This window comes from Epinephelus lanceolatus, chromosome 1 (assembly GCF_041903045.1).
Source record: "Epinephelus lanceolatus isolate andai-2023 chromosome 1, ASM4190304v1, whole genome shotgun sequence".
In the NCBI taxonomy this organism is placed as follows: Eukaryota; Metazoa; Chordata; class Actinopteri; order Perciformes; family Serranidae; genus Epinephelus; species Epinephelus lanceolatus.
Genome location: NC_135734.1, coordinates 16,703,376 through 16,724,352, shown reverse-complemented (window position 1 = coordinate 16,724,352; position 20,977 = coordinate 16,703,376). Strand labels below are relative to the sequence as shown.

At 40.5% G+C, this 20,977-nt stretch overlaps 3 protein-coding genes and 2 non-coding genes across 5 annotated transcripts; 3 read left to right on the top strand and 2 right to left on the bottom strand.

Moving 5' to 3' along the window:
• Window positions 1–2,330: 2,330 nt before the first annotated feature.
• On the bottom strand, window positions 2,331–7,140 carry LOC117256280 (uncharacterized). Its single transcript, XM_033625588.2, has 2 exons — window positions 6,896–7,140; window positions 2,331–4,912 (listed from the first exon to the last, which is right to left on the bottom strand). Exons 1-2 carry the CDS (start codon window positions 7,074–7,076, stop codon window positions 3,993–3,995), a joined length of 1,101 nt encoding a protein of 366 aa, XP_033481479.2. The 5' UTR covers window positions 7,077–7,140; the 3' UTR covers window positions 2,331–3,992.
• Window positions 7,141–9,375: 2,235 nt separating this feature from the next.
• Window positions 9,376–15,743, top strand: gnl3 (G protein nucleolar 3). Its single transcript, XM_033627274.2, has 15 exons — window positions 9,376–9,501; window positions 9,713–9,771; window positions 9,933–10,073; window positions 10,230–10,349; window positions 10,444–10,524; window positions 10,619–10,754; window positions 10,877–10,980; window positions 12,685–12,835; window positions 13,064–13,151; window positions 13,285–13,462; window positions 13,573–13,715; window positions 14,165–14,301; window positions 14,652–14,800; window positions 15,035–15,104; window positions 15,192–15,743. Exons 1-15 carry the CDS (start codon window positions 9,414–9,416, stop codon window positions 15,290–15,292), a joined length of 1,746 nt encoding a protein of 581 aa, XP_033483165.1. The 5' UTR covers window positions 9,376–9,413; the 3' UTR covers window positions 15,293–15,743.
• LOC117257577 (small nucleolar RNA SNORA47) lies at window positions 12,399–12,534 on the top strand. Its single transcript, XR_004501714.1, has one exon. It is a non-coding gene; the product is annotated as a small nucleolar RNA SNORA47 (small nucleolar RNA).
• LOC117257575 (small nucleolar RNA SNORD19) lies at window positions 13,772–13,846 on the top strand. Its single transcript, XR_004501712.1, has one exon. It is a non-coding gene; the product is annotated as a small nucleolar RNA SNORD19 (small nucleolar RNA).
• Window positions 15,744–15,840: 97 nt separating the features above from the next.
• On the bottom strand, window positions 15,841–20,929 carry glt8d1 (glycosyltransferase 8 domain containing 1). Its single transcript, XM_033627275.2, has 9 exons — window positions 20,545–20,929; window positions 20,286–20,384; window positions 19,932–20,142; window positions 19,659–19,776; window positions 19,471–19,555; window positions 19,214–19,326; window positions 18,931–19,097; window positions 18,651–18,763; window positions 15,841–17,187 (listed from the first exon to the last, which is right to left on the bottom strand). Exons 1-9 carry the CDS (start codon window positions 20,558–20,560, stop codon window positions 17,003–17,005), a joined length of 1,107 nt encoding a protein of 368 aa, XP_033483166.1. The 5' UTR covers window positions 20,561–20,929; the 3' UTR covers window positions 15,841–17,002.
• Between the last annotated feature and the right edge of the window lie 48 nt (window positions 20,930–20,977).

The following is a 20,977-nucleotide window of genomic DNA, read 5'->3' as shown; positions in this document are numbered from 1 at the left end:
AGTTAGGGAATTATGCAGGATGAAATTATCTGACAGAAGTAGGCTACAGTGGCTTTTTGGATGCATCTTTTTCTGACTGAATTGCAAAGGTGAATCAACAGACAGACATCAGCTATGGTTTATCATATGAGCTCAGGCTTGCTTTTATCATTTCAGAGTTGGACAAGTTTCGCCCAAGGAAACAGTCCAGAAAAAACACTATCCAGAGTAACATGGAAGACTGATTTTGGAAAGAGAGGCTGCTGTTGAATCAGTAAATGTACTAAAGATCACAATCAAACTTCAATTCACATTCTTTGGTGGAGGGTGGAGGCAGAAATCTCAGATGTAATGTGTATTTTGAAACCTAGGGGCAAATAAGGCTAAACTATGTGCTTGGCTCAATATGAGAGGCACGGTAATTGAGTGAATATATATCTTTTCATAATTTGAAATTGAATCACATATTGTAGGTATCAATTATGTGCTAGTTTATAATAAAGCCCTGAGAAGCCTCCAGCTAAAGCACACTAAAAGGCTTGGTGTCTCAAATCAGCGAGGGGTAGATTTTGTTAATGAAATGCTGAGGAAAGTGTAAACTTCTATGATGATAGCTGCCGTTTTAAAGCTATATCTCTTTGTTAGCCGTTAGCAAAGAAAATTATTTATTTAAACGTTGGAGCCAACACTGGCACTGAATGAATGACAGGGATCCTGACATAAATCCCTTTACACGCATCATCATCTGATTTTGATGGCTGATTACACCACAGGGTTCTGATTTGATTGCATGTGATTAGCTAATGTAATTATGCATCGACAGAATAGTGTTTGTTACACTGGATTATCCTAAAAGCAAAGTTTATCTCACTAGCTCCTGTTTGGCAGCTACTGATGTTTCATATGAGCAAATGAAATGTAGCATATCAGCTGCATCTCCCTCAGCCTCCTGGCATCATTGCATCATTGGACCTTCTGGCTCTCCCTACCGCGTGCAGCCACCATTTCCTGCCCGCCTGCACCCTGAGGAGATGTGGCACCTCGCTTCAAGGTCACTTTATTTTGTAATCCGTCTCAATATTCACAGCTGCTGGCAGGCATGTCTTTATTGTTGACATAGAAACACAATACATTGTTATGACTGTGGTAAATAATCTAAGACTGAGTGATATCTCAAGAGGCATATATCATAAGGATGTCTGGAAACATATTGTAGTCGTTCTGAATGATGAACTGGTGCATAAAGCTTGTTAGGGCCTTCAGTGATTGTCTCTCTCTCAAATATATTAACCTCAGGGGCTGCTATGTGTAAAAACATGGTCCAGCACAAGGATGCATACAGCCTGATATGTTTACATTAGCGGTGTCAGGTAGCTCATAATATGTAGAGCACCTGATCATACTACAGGGCTGCATAATCCTATGATGGCAAAAGCAAATTCCAGTCTTCAGGGGTTCCTTCAATTAACTATTATTTATCTGCTTTTCATTTCAGGTATAAATATAGTTGGAGGACCACTTATTGTATTTAACAAATCACTCAGACAAGAAAAAAACATAGTAAATTTACTCTGGCTAGTGGCAATTAAAAAAACTGTTGGTGTTCTCTGAAGAAAAACATCGAAATGGAAAGTACTCCACCAGGTGTTGAATATCTGTCACTACACACACTCAGAGCATGAATACTTTACTTTGACACTTCTTTTTTTTTTACTCCTTGCTTGTCAAAATACTTACTGGCTGTAGCACTGATGGCTTTGAGGATTAATATGGTTTGAATATTTTTTTTTTTTTTTTTTTACACACAGCAGTAGGATTTAGAGTTAAAACTGCATTGCTGTAATATTTCCACTGCAGACATTTTTACTTGTCATAACAGGGACAGCGCAGGTGTTACTAATAGCATTAATGTGTCCCTGTGTGACAGTGTCCCTGTGTGACAGTGAGCCAGCATGCACACTGCCATGATTAATTTCCTATTACACCTGTTCCTTTTCCCACTGTGACATGTCAAGATGTCATCTGCGAGAAAGGCATGTTACCCGTAAATATTAATTAGGTGATAAATATTAAAAGTTCCGTGGCTACGTTCAGTTTAGGGGTTCAGTGATGCATGTTGGCTCACATAACTTCCTGAATACAGAGGCATTGTTAATGTTATTAGTACGACCTGAGCTTTTCCTTAAATGCCAAACATAACCAGATTAAAGTCTGGCCCAGAAGAGACTGGACATCAGCCTCTGCACCTGTAGCTACGTCAGTATAGTAGGTACATAACACAGGTCAGCACCATTCATGTGCTTAAATTTAGCTGTGTTTGCATATTATACAAAGACAATTACAATGGATACTCAATTACTACTTTATTAAAAAATAACATTTAATACGCAATGATACAACACTGTACAGTAGACTGTGTGTGTGCAGGGGGATCAAAGGTGCCCCAGAGAAGACTGTGAGTGAAGGGCTGCTGGTCAGCTGTGAGGACGTGCTGTACTTGTCTCATGCTGCATTCATCACACATGGGGTGGGGGTTCACTGCTGTGCAACCAAGAGCAGCAACTGCGCTCTGACACACTGAGGGTATCACACTTAAGTTCATCTTTTAGCAGGATGTTCAGATACAATATGTTTTGGATCATTGTTGTCATGTTTGTTTTTGCAACAAAGGGACAAATCCCACAAGAAAACTCACAAACCCTGAGTTTCTGACTTTAAGAATAGCCGGTTCAAGTCAGACGTTATATTTCTGGTATGCCCTCGTGTTGTGAATGCAGCATTGGTCCTGAGAGGAGGAAGGTGACTGTGGGGGCTACTGTTCAGGGGTTCAGTCCGAGATGGGCAGAGGAAGTACCTGATTCCATGATAAACCAACCATCACCTCTGAAAATCAACCACAACTGAGGCCACTCCAAAAATACCTCACATGTGAATGACTACTGTGGTGGAGACACAGGTGAACATAAATCTTTGCAGACTCAAGACCCCTGAAAAAACCACAGATAGGTTGGACTAATACTGTACGGCCCTATTATAGAGTGAATTTCTGCACCGTGTTAGACAGATGCTGTAGTGCATGTCATTAAAAAAGACACCACAGAATTCCAAAATGTATGATAAATCGAGACTAGTGGTATTTTACAGAATATCACATTATTTCACAAAATAGTGGAGCAGTCTCACAACAGATTGATCCATATTTCCATGGACAACATGAAGCACTGACGATGTGAGATGGCAGTTACTTAGCTCTGCAACAATGTAACAGCACTGAGAGGGAAAATAAAAAATAAATTGGAAGTAAGTGCCGGATCAGACTTCTCCTTGTAAGTCAGTCAAGTCCACAGTTTACAGGTGCTTTTCAGTGGCTTTTTGTTTGCCTAAATGTTGTGTCATTGTTTAATTGCTACATTAAAAAAACTGGCAGTGTTAGACTAAGCCAGAAGACACAGAGGCTTCATTTGTCAGACCGTCAATTCTCTAAGTAATTGTGAAAAATGGAAATCATTTCATGCGCTTACTCTTAATTTCAGGTCTTAAATAATGATTACAAGATGGATGTCAAGTCTGAAGATTTTAAACTCAAGTGTAAACTTACGGATATGAAGTGACTGGCTGATAATAAGCCGTGACCGTGATGAACATTGTTGCATTTCTTAATGCATCTCAGTTTCAAGGCATGTGTGGAAGACTTCATCATGCTAATTATATGACTAAGGAAAGGCTAGATAATTCAGAAAGGCTAGCTAATAAATCAAATTGTGTCTTAGAGATTTAATACTCAGTGACAAGTACAAAATTAAGTAAATGACATACTAAACTGGCTAATACAAATTCTATTGAGGGACTATGGCGTGGAGGAGTGTTAGGTTAGATAAGAAACTTTCTGTAAGAGTTGCAGAATCAATAGTTCTTGGAAAGTAGGAAGAAAAAAAGCCTTGTCTTAATGGCAGCGATTTTAGCTTTTTGTAGGAAAGTTTCCCTCATCAATATGGGTTGTTAAACAACTTGCATCATTGCCCTGAGAAATATGTTCCCTCGCGGCTATGGGTCTGGAGATGCCTTTTGATTTTGTCAGAGCGGCTGAAGCATTTGCCACACACAGGGCAACTGTAAGGCTTCTCCCCAGTATGGATCCTCATGTGTACCTTCAAGTGAGCCATCTGTGTGAAGCCCTTTCCACAAATCTGGCAGCGAAATGGTTTTTCTCCTGTGTGGCTACGCTGGTGCTCCTGGAGTCTACCGGAGGAGCTGCAGCATTTCCCGCATACTCCGCAGCGGTACGGTTTTTCTCGAGTGTGCACTTGTACATGCACGTGCAGGTGACCGATGTGACTAAACGCCTCGCCACAAACCTTGCAGCAAAAGGAAGACATGTGGCCTTGTAGTGGGGATTTTTGATGAGGGCAGTCCACAGCATTGGCTCCTTGGTTGCGCATGTGAGAGGCCTGTCCTCTGTTAGCTCCAGTTCCATTTCCCTTAGCACCAACCATCTGTCCTCCATTCTCCACCCCGATAATGTCAATGTTGTTCTCATTTGAGCAGTTTGGGTTGACCGGTGCGAGCGGCTGGGCGCCGCTGTTTGAGGAAGTAGAGCCTCTGTGGCCTCCTCCACTCTCTACCTTCACATGCCTTGAGGAGCCTCGAGAGGCAGGATCCCGTTCCCTGTTCTCCACACCTTGACTCTGAGGGAGGCTGGATGTGTGGGGGCCATCCTGCGGATATTCATTTCCAACACGCGGAGGAGTGAACATGTTCTCTGGTGTGCTGCAAGAGCCATGACCACGAAGCTGATCATCTCCTCGGTTGGCCTGGAGATCTCTTTTATCCTTAATCTGAATAGGGATGCGCTCCTCATGCCCCATGCTGGGACTCCACTCACGCCGTGGATGCTCACCATCCTCCTCGTCCAACAGCGCCATGGACGGACGATCTAAAAACAAAACAGGATGGAAACATAAACTTCTTTGCTGTAAAAACAATTGTAGCCATGGTGCAGTGTAACGCTCGTTGAACCACGTATGGCACTTGAAGTTCACAGAATTTCACTGTTATGAAGCTATGATGGTTGTGTTTAAATATCAAAATGGACTTGGTCCTCAAATGATTTGTGATTTAACCCAAGGGGAAGAGACTGTAAAGCTATGGCAGAGCCACAAAAGCAGGTGGACATAATAACTGCAGTGATCATTCTATAAAACATCCTTTTACAGACAGCGTTTTCCATCAGAGACACACAGAGCTGAACACACTGCCTTGTTAACTAATCAAAAAATGTTTTAGTAGAAATATCCACAGAGAAATCTGTAGCTGGAGATGCTGGAGAGAATGTGGTGAGCAGACGGCAAGCACAGTCACACATTTTGGTACCGTAAAGTTGAAAGAGGATTCTGGGAAAATTTCATCAGAGATCTGTCCAATATTTTTTGTACTTCATTAAATAAAAGCCATTAATCCTACTACTTGGGACAACACCAGAAGAAACCATGAACGAAGATTCACACTTATTCCAAGTTATAAAAGCAGCAATAATTAAGCTCATTATAAGGAACTAGTTTCAAAATGATAGCTTGAGTAATTCTAATGATTCTAAATGATATAAAGATAATATGATAATAAGTGTACTTGTGTTTTTCTTTTGTACAGGGGTATACAACAGAATGTGCATGTGATATGTGTATGCACATGGATGCACACTCATATTTGTTGGTGTATGCTTGTATGTGTATATGCGTGTGACCTATGTTGGTAAAATGCATCCCCTGACTCAAATTTATTAGTTATCAGTAAATTATATCTTATGGTATTAAAGTTATGTAACCTATTAAACTATTTCCTATGAACATATTTTCATGTAACCACTAACTAGTATACTTTATTTATTTATTTATTTATTTATATGTGCCGTTTCCCCCCTTTTAATTTTTTTTTTTTTATCTTTCTGTATTTAATTTCCTGCTCTGTCTTCTTTTATGGTTTGTAATTCCAGTATTACTATGTCAAAATGCAAAAAAACAAAACAAACAACAAAACTATATAGAAGAACTATACATTCTAAAAGAGTTGGTCAACATATAGTACAGTACCAGTGTTTCCCCAGGGAAATGTGTTGCCATGTTTCATGAGCAATTTAGATACAAAATTATGTCCAAAGCAATGAAGTCTCTCATGTAATGGCTTTAACTTGACTATAAAGCTGTCAGGGGAAATCCTGATGTAGGCCTATAATAGTCAACAACACTGAATGTGGTACCAACACTAAGTATTTCCTCCCATGATCTTTAAATTCTTGTCAGTCACAGTGGATGTAACTGGGGTAACTAACACTGCTCATACAAAAAACATTTGAAATGTGCGTAAAATATCACTGCAAATAGGTTTAGATAGAAGAGTGCATGGCATATTTTCACTCATTAAAAACTGGTACCTTTGGTTGCACTTTTGCAGGTCTAATCTCTGTGGACAGGGAGTTTTAAAATTAGATTAAACAAATGAAAACACTATGTCACAAGTGACTACTGTGAATTCAAATTTAAAGTGTTGACTTGTGTCTGTCCCTGCTACTTAAATCGCGAATTAGTACACTGACTACGTCGAAATGCACACTGTTATATAGATATAGCTAATGCTAACCCGGGTGTAGGCTAGGCTGCTAACCTAGCTGCTTGGCTAACGAACAAAGGTTGCTAACGCGCTAGCCGCTCCACAACAACAGCAGCTAAAGTCAACTAGCTCGCTAAGGGCTAAAGTTAACTAGTTTGGAAGTGAGGCAACATTATTATGAGACTATTTGTTGTGTTGCTACTTTTCTCCTGTACACGGTCGTTTCTATTTTCCTGTCTAACGCCACCCCACAGAGTCGGCAGTTGGGACATAAAGAGGCGCAACTGCACCGTTAGCTTTCAGCGGAGCTAACCTGGCCATATTTCAATCCCAGCGTCTCGCAGCCTGCGTCTCAGATGGTCGTTCTCCCGCTCCCTGATCGCTATCTCCTCCTGGTACTCCAAAATCGTGTCCTCGACGGATTTGTAGATCTCCTGCGCAGCAAGCATGAGACGCTCAGTCAGAAAGACGTTCAGAAACTGCAGTTTGGTCATTTTCTTGGGTTGCACGGAGCTGCTGCTCTCATCCAAAATGGACCAAAAAAGATGCTCGACCCAATCACGTGACCCGGAGTTATGGCTTCTTCTTCTTCTTCGCCTGCTCCGTCTGCATCGCTTACTCAAGACTTTCTGTGACCCCATGACTAGTTTGTCAAACCTCCTGGAAACATGGCTTCAAATATTAAGAGTTTCTCTAAATATTAGTAACTAAGTAAGCAATAATTAAAGTTTAAAAACATCTTAAAGAAAAACATTTGATACAAAATAACCTACATTTGTCTAACTTGGCAAAAAGTAGTGTGTTAATGCCTTATGTGAGGAAGCTGGTTTCTTGAAGTTTAAATGAGGCAGCACTTGTCAGGCCATGTAATCTGATGGGTTACAGAATTTGGTGTAACACCTGATCTAATCCTAATATGAGAACTCTACCATGACTCCTATATAATATGTTTGTCATATGGCTGCAAATTGGTAACAACAATGGCATTCACCTTTGGTTTCATGGCCATAACCGTACTTTTTTAGAAGAAATCAGTGATGCTCAGCTGGTAAAAATTAAAAAGTCAGCTGTTTTTATTTCCTGACAGCCTCCACAATTAGTTTTCTCATCAAAGTAAAAAAATCCAACACATTTCAATGCAACCACATACATATCACATCCTAGAAATCACATTTTAAAAAAAGTAAACATACATACATATGCATGCATAAGACATCTGTATCTTTATCATCAATGTTAGTACCATTGTCAAAGTCTAAAAGTAGATTTACAAGTTCCCACAAATCTAAAGTAGGCTATAACATGCAGCTTTGGTACGATTTACTTTAGTTAGGGCTGAGGTCAAAATAGTTTATCACTTACAGAATTCAAAATGCATCGACAAGTAAATGAGACACAGGTTGGCAACAGTTTAGTTATGGGCCATATCTTAACAGATGTTTCTCACTTTTGTTGTTCTCATCCCAGTGCGAGCACCCACTGTTTAACAGCTTTGACATGATTGTATAATGCCCAAACAAAGAATTCTGCATCTCTGTGTGAAAATGTGACAATTGAGCAATTATTGAAGTCCCAGATATACAAAACCCAGTGTGGCATCTAGCTTCATGATACACACACACGTGGTCCATACTTATACTATGTGTGTATACAGCATGTGGATTACAGGGCCTACTGTATACTGCAGTATACAAGATGTCAAGACAGATTGTCATCGTCATTGTCCTCAACAAGACAATTACAGTTGCATGTCTGAGTCATCATATGCAATATCAAAATTAACAACAAATAGATCCTTTGAAAACTGTTCATACTATTATGTTGTAATATGCAACAATCAATATGTGACTATAATGATATAAATATAATATAAATATAAGTACTGTGGCAGATACTTAAGACTAAAGGGAACCAAGCATTTGCTGTTTGGGCTCAATGGCTGTGGAACGACCTGCTTGAGGAACTCCAGTGTGCGACATCAGTGTCTTCTTTTTAAAGACTTATTTTTGATCAAAAGGCTGTCCTATGACTCTTTTTAATTTCTCATTATATTTTCAAGGTTTATTGTTATTCTTAATCATGAGTCACTGTATCTTACTCCTGACATTGCACTTAAGTCTTGCACTGCTCTTTTTTGGTTTAAAAGTCACCCATTGCTTTTAAACTTTTCCTTTGTATAGTTATGGTTTTTAATTATCCATTGCTCTTACAAGTTTATTCCTGTGTGTGTGTGTGTGTGTGTGTGTGTGTGTGTTATATTGTTGTGATTTTACGTGTAAAGCACTTTGTAAAGTTAGTATTGATAAGTGCTATACAATTAAACTTTATTATTATTATTATCATTATTATATTGAGTCGTTTTTTATGTTATGTCTCCTGACTTTTGCAACCTACGTAGTAAAAAAACCAAAACAAAACAAAAAAAGTTACTGATTCTGAAATCTAAATATTGTAATAAATATCTTGAAATAAAGTAGCACTAGCTAAAGCTAAAGATGTTTTCCTTTTTTTGTATTTCACAAATAATAGAATAAAATAAAAGAAAGAAAAACAAATAAAAAACAGAAGTCAGTCTACAGTCTTAAAATTATGTTTCAATTATCAATTTACCATATGATTATTTTCACCAATTAATTCTTCAGAGGAAAATCTGACACAACCTGGAGCCCTTGCACTTGATTAAATGGTACGTTAATTAAAACAGTTAAGTTTTTTTTTTTTTGTTGCTGTTGTTAAGAATACTCTATTACCAGATAAATGATAAGCATGTATTATTGCTCCAGCTCGGCAGGTGGCGAAACTGGCGCTGACAAAAGCGGAAATGACGTCATATGAAGCTAGCGCCCTCCTCCTCCACGTGCGGTACAGAGCACTTCCAGTCACATTGGCAGACCAGGAGCTTCACGATGAAACGACCAAGTAAGTAAACTGTGACAGCGGCGTTTATTTAATAAATGAACTTATTAAACATAACTTGTTTTTAGGTATTTATTGTTAGGTTATTCTACCCGGCTACTGAACTAACTGTAACTCAGTCTAACAGACACCTGTGCTAATTCTGCTTTAGCTTCGTCTGTAGCGAACGTTAACTATTCAGCTAACATTTAACTGTTTTATCTTTTGTCTCCAGAGTTAAAGAAAGCCAGTAAGCGGCTCTCGTGCTCCAAACGCTATAAGATACAGAAGAAGGTGAGTGTCTTGACTTTATTACCCAGCACTTTAAAGATAAAAGTTTTTGGTCGATGAGGCCTGTGTGAACGAGATGAGACTGCGACTTTAATGTATAACGTGTTTGAGCTCACTTTAAGGTCCACAATAAGCTGAGTTACATTTTGGTGTGGTGTGTTTAGGTCCGGGAGCACAACAGAAAGCTAAGAAAAGATGCAAAGAAGAAAGGAGTGGGTAAACGAGTGAAGAAAGATCCCGGAGTGCCCAACAGTGCTCCCTTCAAAGAGGAGGTGCTGAGGGAGGCAGAGCAGAGGAGGCTGCAGGTAGGTAACGTTCTCTTCTAATACAGTTCATCACTATAACAACTGCATTGTAAAAATGTAGCGTCACTTTTCAAATTGGCTAAGATGGACATTGTTTTTAAGTGTCTTTGTTCTTGTCTGCTGTGACGTTATACTCAAACATTTTTGTTTTTACAGATTGAGGAGGAAAAAGAGAGAAAGAGACAGGCTAAAAAAGAGGAGCGAGCCCAGAAGAGGCAAAAGGAGAGGGAGGCTGCAAGTAAAGACACAGAACCCAGGGTCAAGAAAGCTCGGCAGGTAAAACACTGAAATAATCCATCAGCTCTGAATTGGTTTTTTTACTCCTCTGTTGACTCACTTTTACTTTTTGTTGGTGGTGTTGTTTCCATAGGATGAGGCTGGAAAGCAGTCAGGGAAACAGTCTGCCCTCGACAAGAACTCAAAACAGTATCTGTGCTCTGAATTAAATAAGGTAAAACTTCACAATCCCACACTGTTTCATTGTAGATATTGAAATGGCTACCACCTGATAATCTTCAACCTGATTTCCCTCTCTACATTCTCAGGTAATCGATGCATCTGATGTAGTAATAGAAGTCCTCGACGCTCGTGATCCACTGGGGTGCAGGTGTCCACAGGTGGAGGAGGCGGTGCTGCAGAGGGAAGGCAACAAGAAACTGCTTTTGGTGTTAAGCAAAATAGGTAAATGGACATGAGACACTGCCATGTTAACAGTCATGTGCACACACTGGTAAGCAGGGTTTGTGGTGTGTTGTGAATTTGAATGAAAAATAATTGCTTTTCTTTGGTTTTCTGTGTCATAGATCTAGTACCAAAGGAAAATGTGCAGAAGTGGATGCAGTGTTTACAACAGGAGTTTCCAGTTGTGGCGTTCAAAGCATCAACACAGATCAAGGACAGAACAATGGTAGTAGCCTTTTACATGTCAGTGATCAAAAACAAATGTTTAGACTGCAGCAGGTAATGCTTTACACATCAGCCACTTTATTAGGTACACCATGCTGGTACCGAGTTGGACCCGTTTTGCCTTCAGAACTGCCCTAATTCTTCATGGCATAGATTCAACAAGGTGTTGGAAACATTGTGACTCACAGTGAACTCGTTATGTTCAGGAAACCAGTTTGAGATGATTTGAGCTTTGTGACACGGTGCGTTATCCTGCTGGAAGTAGCCATCAGAAGATGGGTACACTGTGGTCATAAAGGGATGGACACGGTCAGCAACAATACTCAGGTAGGCTGTGGTGTTTAAACGATTCTCAGTTGGTACTAAAGGGCCCAAAGTGTGCCAAGAAAATCTCCCCCCACACCATTACACCACCACCAGCAGCCTGAACCATTGATACAAGGCAGGATGGATCCAGCTTTCATGTTTACACCAACTTCTGACCCTACCATCTGAATGTTGCAGCAGAGATCCAGACTCATCAGACCAGGCAACGTTTTTCCAATCTTCTCTTGTCCAGTTTTGGTGAACCCATTTCAATTGTGGCACCTGGTGTGGTCTTCTGCTGTTGTAGCCCATCTGCTTCGAGGTTCGACGTGTTATTGGTTCAGAGATGGTCTTCTGCAGACCTTGGTTGTAACCAGTGGTTATTTGAGTCACTGTTGCCTTTCTATCCTCTTGAACCAGTCTGGCCATTCTCCTCTGACCTCTGGCATCAACAAGGCATTTTCACCCAGAGAACTGCTGCTCACTGGATATTTTCTCTTTTCTAGACCATCCTCTGTAAACCCTAGAGATGGTTGTGTGTGTAAATCCCAGTAGATCAGCAGTTTCTGAAATACTCAGACCAGCCCATCTGGCACCAACAACCATGCCACGTTCAAAATCACTTAACTCACCCGTCTTCACCATTCTGGTGCTCGGTTTGAACTTCAGCAGGTCATCTTGACCGTGTCTATATGCCTAAATGCATTGAGTTGCTGCAATGTGATTGGCTGATTAGCTGTTTGCGTTAAATAATTTTTGAACAGGTGTACCTACTAAAGTGGCTGAGTGTATATGAGCAGTGTTGAACAGATTTTTTGGTCAGGGACCCTCTTTTTAGAATCAACTAAACTCTTTTCTGACTAATACATGTTCACCCTCATCCAGCTTTTTGCAATATAATTAAAATTTAAAAATTTTAGAATTTAAATTAGTTGCATTGCAAATGTGTGAGGGGGTCAACTATCAGTAAATGAATGTTAAAGCTACAGAGTCCAACTTTTTAACTTGAGGCAGAAGGTGAAGTGTTTACCACTTCTTCCCTCCCACTGGTTGGTTTTGTTTATTACTAACCACAAACTTCTGCTGATTTAGTTTTTATACATTGCTGTAGTTTGGAGGACTGAGAAGGTTTAGCAGCTTGTGCTGTGCTGTTAGAACTGGTTATAACCTCCAAGAGTAACACACAAACCACATGATCAAGTGGCTCTGTCAAAAGCAGAGCTTGTGTGTGTGTGTTTGTGAACAAAACAACTGTGTTTTTAGAAAGAAATTTCCAGTACTCGCATGCTGTATCTGACAGCAGGAGGAAGCATCAGCCATTTGAAATGAAACTAAAAATCTGTTTATTTGTGGATGGTTCTTAAAATGAATTCTACTTGTCTGGTTGTGTCTTCATCAGCAAGCCAAGAAGAGCAGGATAGTGGCCTCTAATGAAGTCCTGGACAGATCCAGAGCTGCAGCATGCTTTGGAAACACTTCTCTTTCTGAGCTCCTTTCAAGTTACACTGCTACCATACAGAAAGAAACTCCTCTCAGAGTGGGCCTAGTTGGTAAGCACATTTTCTTCCCAACATAAAACTGCATTTCATTTGACATGACATGTCAGTTGTGGATTTTAATGAAGTATTGGTTTCTATGAGGACTTTAAATCCTTCACTGCCTTGTGCAGCTCTGTTATAGATCAACTATCTTGATTGTGGTTGTGTTCATGTCTTTAAATTTGCTCAGACTACATAATCCGAGTGCTCATCTTTGATGCCATCTCCTTTCACCCTCAGGTTTTCCTAATGTGGGTAAAAGCAGTCTCATCAACAGTATGAAGGGCATCCTTGCCTGTAATGCTGGTGTTAAGAGAGGCATCACAAAGTGAGTGAGAAATAAGCATAAAAACACAGTATCACAGTGCAAATTGTACAACATTGTAATCAGCATATTTCTTAGGCCTCCTGTTTTGTAGCTTGTTCCAGTTGTCAAATGTTGCCTGTTACCGTCCCCTCAGATCCATGCAGGAGGTGCATATCTTGAAGAACGTGAAGCTAATAGACAGCCCAGGGATTGTGGCTTCACCATCGAACCCACCAGCCTCCATGGCTCTGAGGAGTCTGCAGGTGGACGAGGGCCAGGAGAGTGTGCTGGAGGCTGTCAGGACTCTGCTCAAACAGTGTGACCACAGCCAGGTAGGAGGAGTTCCCATCACAGCAGAGATGTGTTGAGTAATGGATTTGGGTGTTCTCTTGTGTGAATGAAATGGATTTAATAATCATGTCCTGTGTTGTCATGGTTTCAGCTCATGCTTCAATATAATGTCCCCAACTTCAGAAACTCTTTTGAGTTTTTAACCATGTTGGCAAAAAAGCGTGGATATCTGCAGAAGGGTGGAGTCCCCAACACAGAGCAGGCAGCCACAGCTTTCCTTGCTGACTGGACAGGGTGAGTGTTTGTGTTATCTAAAGTATTGGGAAGGGGGGAGCTGTAGCACAGCAGTGTGGAAATGAGGACAAATACGCAAGTCTGGATTTCACAATGAAGACTTCTAATCCAACTCTGATCCTAACACTGTGCCAAGATAACTGCAGACAGCACCTTGTCTCCACCAAACAGTCTGAATCAGTTCCTTTCACATTAGAACGGTTATTTTTGGGTTTCGGCTGTCAAAAGTAGTAGATAGATCTGCTAACAACCCTGCCTAAACCTGAGAGTACTGTTTGTGGTGGAAATGCAAAACAGATCTTATGTTTAGGTACATGTCCGTATGAGCTCGAAGGGTACTATATTTCAAGTGTTTGGTGGAACGGCTAACGTAAATTTATTAAGTAGAGTAGGAGTGCTATGTCTTACTTGATTTCACAAAAGTCTGTCTCTATTTGATGTCTCCTCAGAGCCAAGTTGAGCTACCACTGTAAGGCACCGCAGAACCACAGCCTCCCTTCCTACATGTCTGATGCCGTTGTCGCTGAGATGCAGAATGGCTGGGATTTAAACACTCTGAAAACAGCCAACGAGGAAACTCTAAAAGGTACTGGCTTGCTGAATTTGATTCTTTGAATAAGATAAGATATACTTTATTGATCCCACAGGGGGGAAATTCAAGTAGTCAGAGCTGCTGCAACAGGCCGCCGACCCCCAGCACCATCTTGATGTTGTAGCAGTATGGTGTGAAGTTTGCAGGCCCCTTTTTTGCAAGTGTTAGGGAGAGTGCACAGCTCCAAAATACAGAAGCACTGAAGGCCAGTCAGCTGTATCAACTGATATTCTTAACATGGCCAATGGGGCCAATAATTGGTCTTTAGACTCGTCAATGTATTGTTGCCGTTGAAAGAATGTAGTCACTTCTGTCTGTAATTCTGAAAACATTTGCTTTATTAGGTATTAAATTCCCCAATGAGGCCAGCAGTATAAGCTTCACCTCCAAAGGCCCGACGGCAGGTCTGCTGAGTGTCAGCGACATCTCTGAAGAAAAACCTGTTGCTGCAGCCGCAGAGAAAGAAGCCGAGCAGAATGATGAGAATAATGAGGTAACTACAGATGTAATTGTTTTTTCGGGAAAACTGCCAGACACTACAGCTGCTTCAAATAATACTAGCAGCCTGGTCTCCTGGAAATGAGGACAAAAATGCAAGTCTTGATTTGTTTATGAGGACTTCTAATCCAACTCTGATCCTGTTGGCTGGAACTTTCCTATTGAAATCACTGTGTGTATCTTGAGGATTGTTGGACTTAAATAGTTGAACCATCTGCTTTTCTTACAGCCTCACCAAAGTGCAGAGGAGGCGATTGAAACAGAAGCACCAGAGGAACCACAGAAAGCGCCTCTTACAAGTAAGTTCTGCTTTCAAACTGTCCTTTAAGTTATTACTAAATCTCAATTTGTTAAACTGTATTCTTACATCTTGCCTTGTCTTCCAGAAAAACCAGCCCATGTGCAGTTCCAGTCTGTCCCTATTGACATCAACCTCTCTGCAGCCACCACAGATGATGCCTATGACTTCAACACAGATTTTAAATGAGCTCTCCGTCTGGAGAACATGCAGACCTGGATTTGTCAGCATAAACTAATACGCTGATGTCAAGAATCATTGTGAAGGCTGCCTTTGACGAGCTCATGACAAAGTTGATTTCAGGGTCGCGGTCTGAGAGCCACTGCCTAATTGTTGGCATTTGTGCCCTTCCTGCAGACGTTGAGTCTGGAACATAGTGAGACCGATTGCAGACCAGGACTAACCTTTATTCTAGACATGTTTCAGTTTGTAATTGAATTGGTTGTCTGGGACAAATCCCTGCCGAGAAGATGGACTTTATCTATTAAGTGGTCATGTATATATCCGCTGGCTTCTTCCTCCAGATGTTGTTCGTTAAAGTTTGCTTTTTAAATGTCCAGAGGTCATTTGTATTATTGTGTTCATGCAGAACGCTGTATATAGACGACGTACTATAAATAAACCCTCTACAAAGCTTAAACCTGTTATTCTGTTATTTCTCTGCTTGTATTTCAAATCCCTTTCATGATGTATTACGACAAACTGGACACAGATGATTAAATAATACAATTACAAAATTTAAATGATAAAAATGTATGTTTTATTTCATGTAATATACAAAGGATGACCAATATTTACACCAGCAAGGCGAATGCTTTGATGCTTATAAAAATCCTGACCGAAGGGATACGGATCATGACAATACTGTGCAAACATTATGTTCTTCAGTTTCTGCAGAGGTGCAATTTGCTTAGTGGTCTGCATATAAAATCATTAAAACCACACTGTTCAGCATGAGAGGCAGTACAGTACTGAGTTAGTGTTCATTTATGGCATAGTTGTAACTGACAGGTGAGACAAACCAAAATGGTGGCGCACCATTAACCAATTCATTTGTGAAAATGGAGTGATAGAGGGAGTTACGGCATTTTTATGATGAAATACTGCACTGAGCACAGACCACTGTTAAAAGGACCTGATGAGTGTATGTGCAATAAGGTATAAAACTACTTTTCCACAGGAATCACTGAATTGAGGTAATGGCACGAGGCATCTGCACGGCTAACATAATTACTAATCAGACTAAAGGGATAACTGAGGGAAATATGTTTGAAACAAACTGCTGGACTGATGGTGCTATACCATTATAGCTGAGGTAACTGAGCTCCTCTAGAATGTAAGTAAAGTAAATTAGTATTGAGCTGCATGTAAACAAACCTACTTCATTATTTTGACAATGGCTGCAGTTGTACATGGTTGTTTTGGCACGTTGTCACATGGTATCTCATTGCTGCTGACTGGGAGTGATGCACACACGTGTATTAATGTCATACCCTTCAGATGCAACACATCTGTAATCATATTCAGGATGAAAAACTGCTAAGGAAGAGAACAGTCTTCGCTTCTCAAGTGTAACAATCTGCTTTAACAGTTTAGCCGAACATTTTTGAGAAGCGCGTCAAAGCAATCTCAAGGGCACTGAGTTTGTAAACTTAAAGAATGTAAAATATTTGTGCTCTAAGCAACAGTAACACACTGGATAAAAGAAAAAAGTCAATTCTGTGTGTTTGAGGGAATGTGAGAGTACACAGGTCTACATGTCTGGAGTGATGACAAGACTCATGTACTGTCTGGCAAGTGAAAAGGCCTTACTAGTTCCTGAGATATGGCGAGGCGTGGTCCTGCTGGGACAGGGCTGGCTTGGCTGCTCGAAAAAGTTGCAGAAAACAATTTTTCAGTCTAGTTATCCGCCGTGTGTTTTCGCACAGGATGGAATTTCCCTGTGGGGTCTGGAATGAACCACTTGTCCCACACGTCAGGATAGGAGGACGTTCTCCCCCAAGGCTTGTAGTGTCCGTTCCAATGGAGGAGTTTGGCAGCTTTCACAAACTGGGGGGAGTAACGGTTTCCAGCGCCTGTAGTGCCTGTAAAACAAGGTTTGCCATCATATGATAATTTATTTAAGTCACTCTGTCCCTTGTGTTTTTTTTGTTCAAAACATTAAAATCATCAAAACAAAAATTAACCTGAAAACTTTGGCATCCTTCGCAAAGAACAGAGCTACCTAAGAGCTGGGACACATGCCACATCTTTAACCACCTGGAAAATGTGAAGTTGGGCGCTCTGTGCCAACTTTAAAGGGCACAGAGGCAGGTTGCGCCTGATGTTGCTGAGCAACCTCAACCATCACCATATCATAGCCTACTTCCCCAAAATCTAAGGCTTGAAGCTTCTCTTCTTCCAGATGTTTTTTAGGGGTTTATTAAAACATTGTCTGTGGGATAAGTGTAAAGCTTTGGTTAGTTCTGTGCTAAAATATCAACTTCTTCCTTATATTAACCACTGACTTATATTTACTAAAGAAATGGAAGTTATCTGCTGGCTGTGATTGGTTGTTTCTTGTCACATGACATGCAGTGCTCATTGCTGCATTTTACATTTTTAACTTTTTATCTCAGATTGCAGCTGTCCTGCCCTAAAAACAGGCACTTGGGAACTCTTTCGCACTGCAACAGTTTTGCTCTCGCTTTTGAGGGCACCTTCCATGCATCCACATAGACAGCAATGGATTTTAGGGCGCAAAAAATGCGGCATTTGTACAGGTCAAGTTAAGATTGCTAGTGAAATTCAACTGACTAGATGCTGTCACAACAGAAAAATACCTAGAAAACCCCCAAAGTCTGTTAAAGTCTGTTAAAGAAAAAGTTTACCATTTACATACATTTACATGCTGTCATATCTGTCAAAATGTTGAACCTTTTCTTTGCAAACTATAAAAGCTTCTCAAACACTCATGCAGTACAAGTCCTGGGTATATACACATACGATCTCAGAACCCTTTGGCTATTGGCCTGATGACGAGTTAGCCTCTGGGGACAACAGCCAATATTTCAGAGGTTTTGGAGTAGCCAGCAGATATCTGGGTCAAGACTGTCTCTTCTGTGCGACAGTAAATGTTTACAGTTCAATAAGCAACTTAAGACACAAGAATGGAATAAGAGTTGAGAGATGACATCTACCACTGAAAGGCATCTGCATATCAATGCATTTAATCTTAAATATAATAAAAATATATAAAAATACGCTAATAAAAGCTAAAGCTTGCTCAGACATGATTGATTAGTTGATGCTACTCGGACTACAAACGAAAACCAGATCACTTCCAATACCAAAATCTTTTCCCTATGCCTAAAGATTCTACAAACACATGCATATGTCTGTTTATAGATATTAATACTCATATGTCCAGTATTGTGGATACTGTGATGTGTGGGAGTGTAACAAAACCTTGCACAGGGTTGTCCGTGCATAAAATCAATTTGATCTGCAGCCTATGGCTTATTGAAAATAAACTCTTTATGTCTTCTAGTAACTAAGCAGAACTTACCAAGGTGCCTGACGTGCCACATTGGGTCGATCGCGGAGTGACGTTTGTAAAAAACAATGAGGAGTGGGGGGGTGGTGATACTCTCCGCCAGTGTCTTACTGTACAGATCCTCCCTGAAGAAACCAACAAATAAAGTTTAAGAACAGAAAGAGTCCACTAGATTACATTTTTTGTTTAATTAATGTAAAACAGAGAAATAAAATCCAGATTTTTGCCTTCAGTTTTTGTATATTTAGCAAGACAGACTGCTTCATATTCATCCATCTTTTGAGTAACGTACTTTGTGTTGAGTTCCATCCAGTGCTCCAGCTGCTGGGTGATGTTCTGGTTCCGCCACTCAGTCAGGTTGGCGATGATGACGCCGGGGTTGAAGGAGCATGTGTTGGCCCTCATTCCCAGTTTCTTGATAGCGTCCTTCTTGAAGTCCAAGAAACCTATGTAGTTATTCTGTTGGAGAAGATTCATTATTTAATTAAAAGTCACCATATTCACATGGAAACATTCAACATTATGACACTCTTACTTACTCCTTTACTAAAAAACTCATGCAAGAAATGGCCCACCTGATTTCCAGCCCCTCGAATGATGCCCTTAGCGGATGCTGAATCACAGTCATCAGAAAAAGCAGCTGCATGTCCCGATTTGATGTTGGCGTCATAGAGCTCCTGAATGTCCCCTGAGATCCAACACAACAGGCATCAACATGTATAGTTTAAAACTATGCATTAGGTGCGTTAAAAATGAACTATCTGAATGACAAATAGCTGTAAAACAGTCTCTTTAATTTTGCGGCCCAGGTAGTTCTCTTCCTTTATCTTACCTTGTACAATGATATCATCATCCAAATAGATAGCTTTCTCTGCCTCAGGTATGTATACAGGTAGATAAAACCTGGCAAAAGTCAACTGGAAAATAAAAATTTAAACAAAGTTTGCATGAGATGAACATTTGTAAAGAGTAGCATGAATATTTATTCTGGGACAGTGATAAAACATTCTGCAGTCTCACCGGTTTGGTAGCCTCCAGCGTCTGAGGATCTTTAGATATCTTCCTGTTCAGGAGCTCAGGCTTGAAAATGACGATCTTATACTTGATATTTTTTAGCCGTGACTTACTTAGCCATGCACTGTTGGTAAAACGAGGAGAAAAGGTTGTGTTAGAGTCCAACAATGGTGACTGAAATCAAATGACTGACATTTCACAAAGTCCTATGCATTAAATGGCCAAAGGGATATAATGGTATGCTTGGTGTAACAATGCAGAAATGCTCCATTGTCTTACTTGAGGTGTTCCACTGTGTCATTCAGAGTCACTATGGTGAAGACGACATTGGCTTTACTGTTCTGGTAGACACTGTTCATGGCAGCGATCACAGCTCCCAGTCTCTCCTCAGCAGCGGTGATGAGGACAGGGATCTCCTCTCCTTTCCTCACGGTCTCTTGTTTGAGGTCCGGAGCCAGCTCAGATTCAAAGGGAAGAATCATACCTGCATCTGGATACACACATATTTAGGATTTCACAAATTACTTCCATGGTTTAAAAGATGTTGACAACACTACACTTGTTCTTCTGAGGAAGATGTGAACCCCATGTGTAGGTACACAATATTCTCCCCCAGCACCAAGGTCAACATACCTGGGTTTTCTTTGTGTAAAATATCACTGAGGTTGAGAAGATTTCGTTGTACTATGATGAGGAAGGCTACAGCCAGTAGCACAAGGATGATCACGTTTACTGAAAGACACAATGACAAGCTGATATCAATGATAGGTTTGGTGCAACAGGCCAAAAGAGTCAATGAAGAAACTGCCTCAGTATTGCGGTAAGGAACTTCTCCATTCACACTGCATTATCTAGTCATGATGACAGGCATGCTTCCTCCACACTGACTCACCTTTCCTCAGTGTCATGATGACAACGGCCTCATCCACTCCAATAACACGTCTGATTAAAAAAACATATAAAAACAAGTAAAAGTCTCACAGCTGATCTGAGTGCAGCCAGAGATGAATTAGCTGGCTGGCTAATGTGGACTGAGGTGAACTCTGGCTGCTGCTGGACCGATGCGTGGCGACCGCACTGAAACACAACGGGACCGTCAGCAAACTAATGGCTTTGAACTGTGCTCATATGCTAAAATTTAAAATATATGCAGTGAAGGTGCAATTAGTTATTAAAATAAAACCAGATAGCACTGCTGAAGTAATTCACGCTGAAGCCAAACTGCCAACTCAACATCAACAAGTTTATCCGCCATTGTGATTGCACGTAATAGCTGCCCATGCGTTTGCCTGTTTGTAAAGTTGCAGTAGCATGCTGTTTCCACT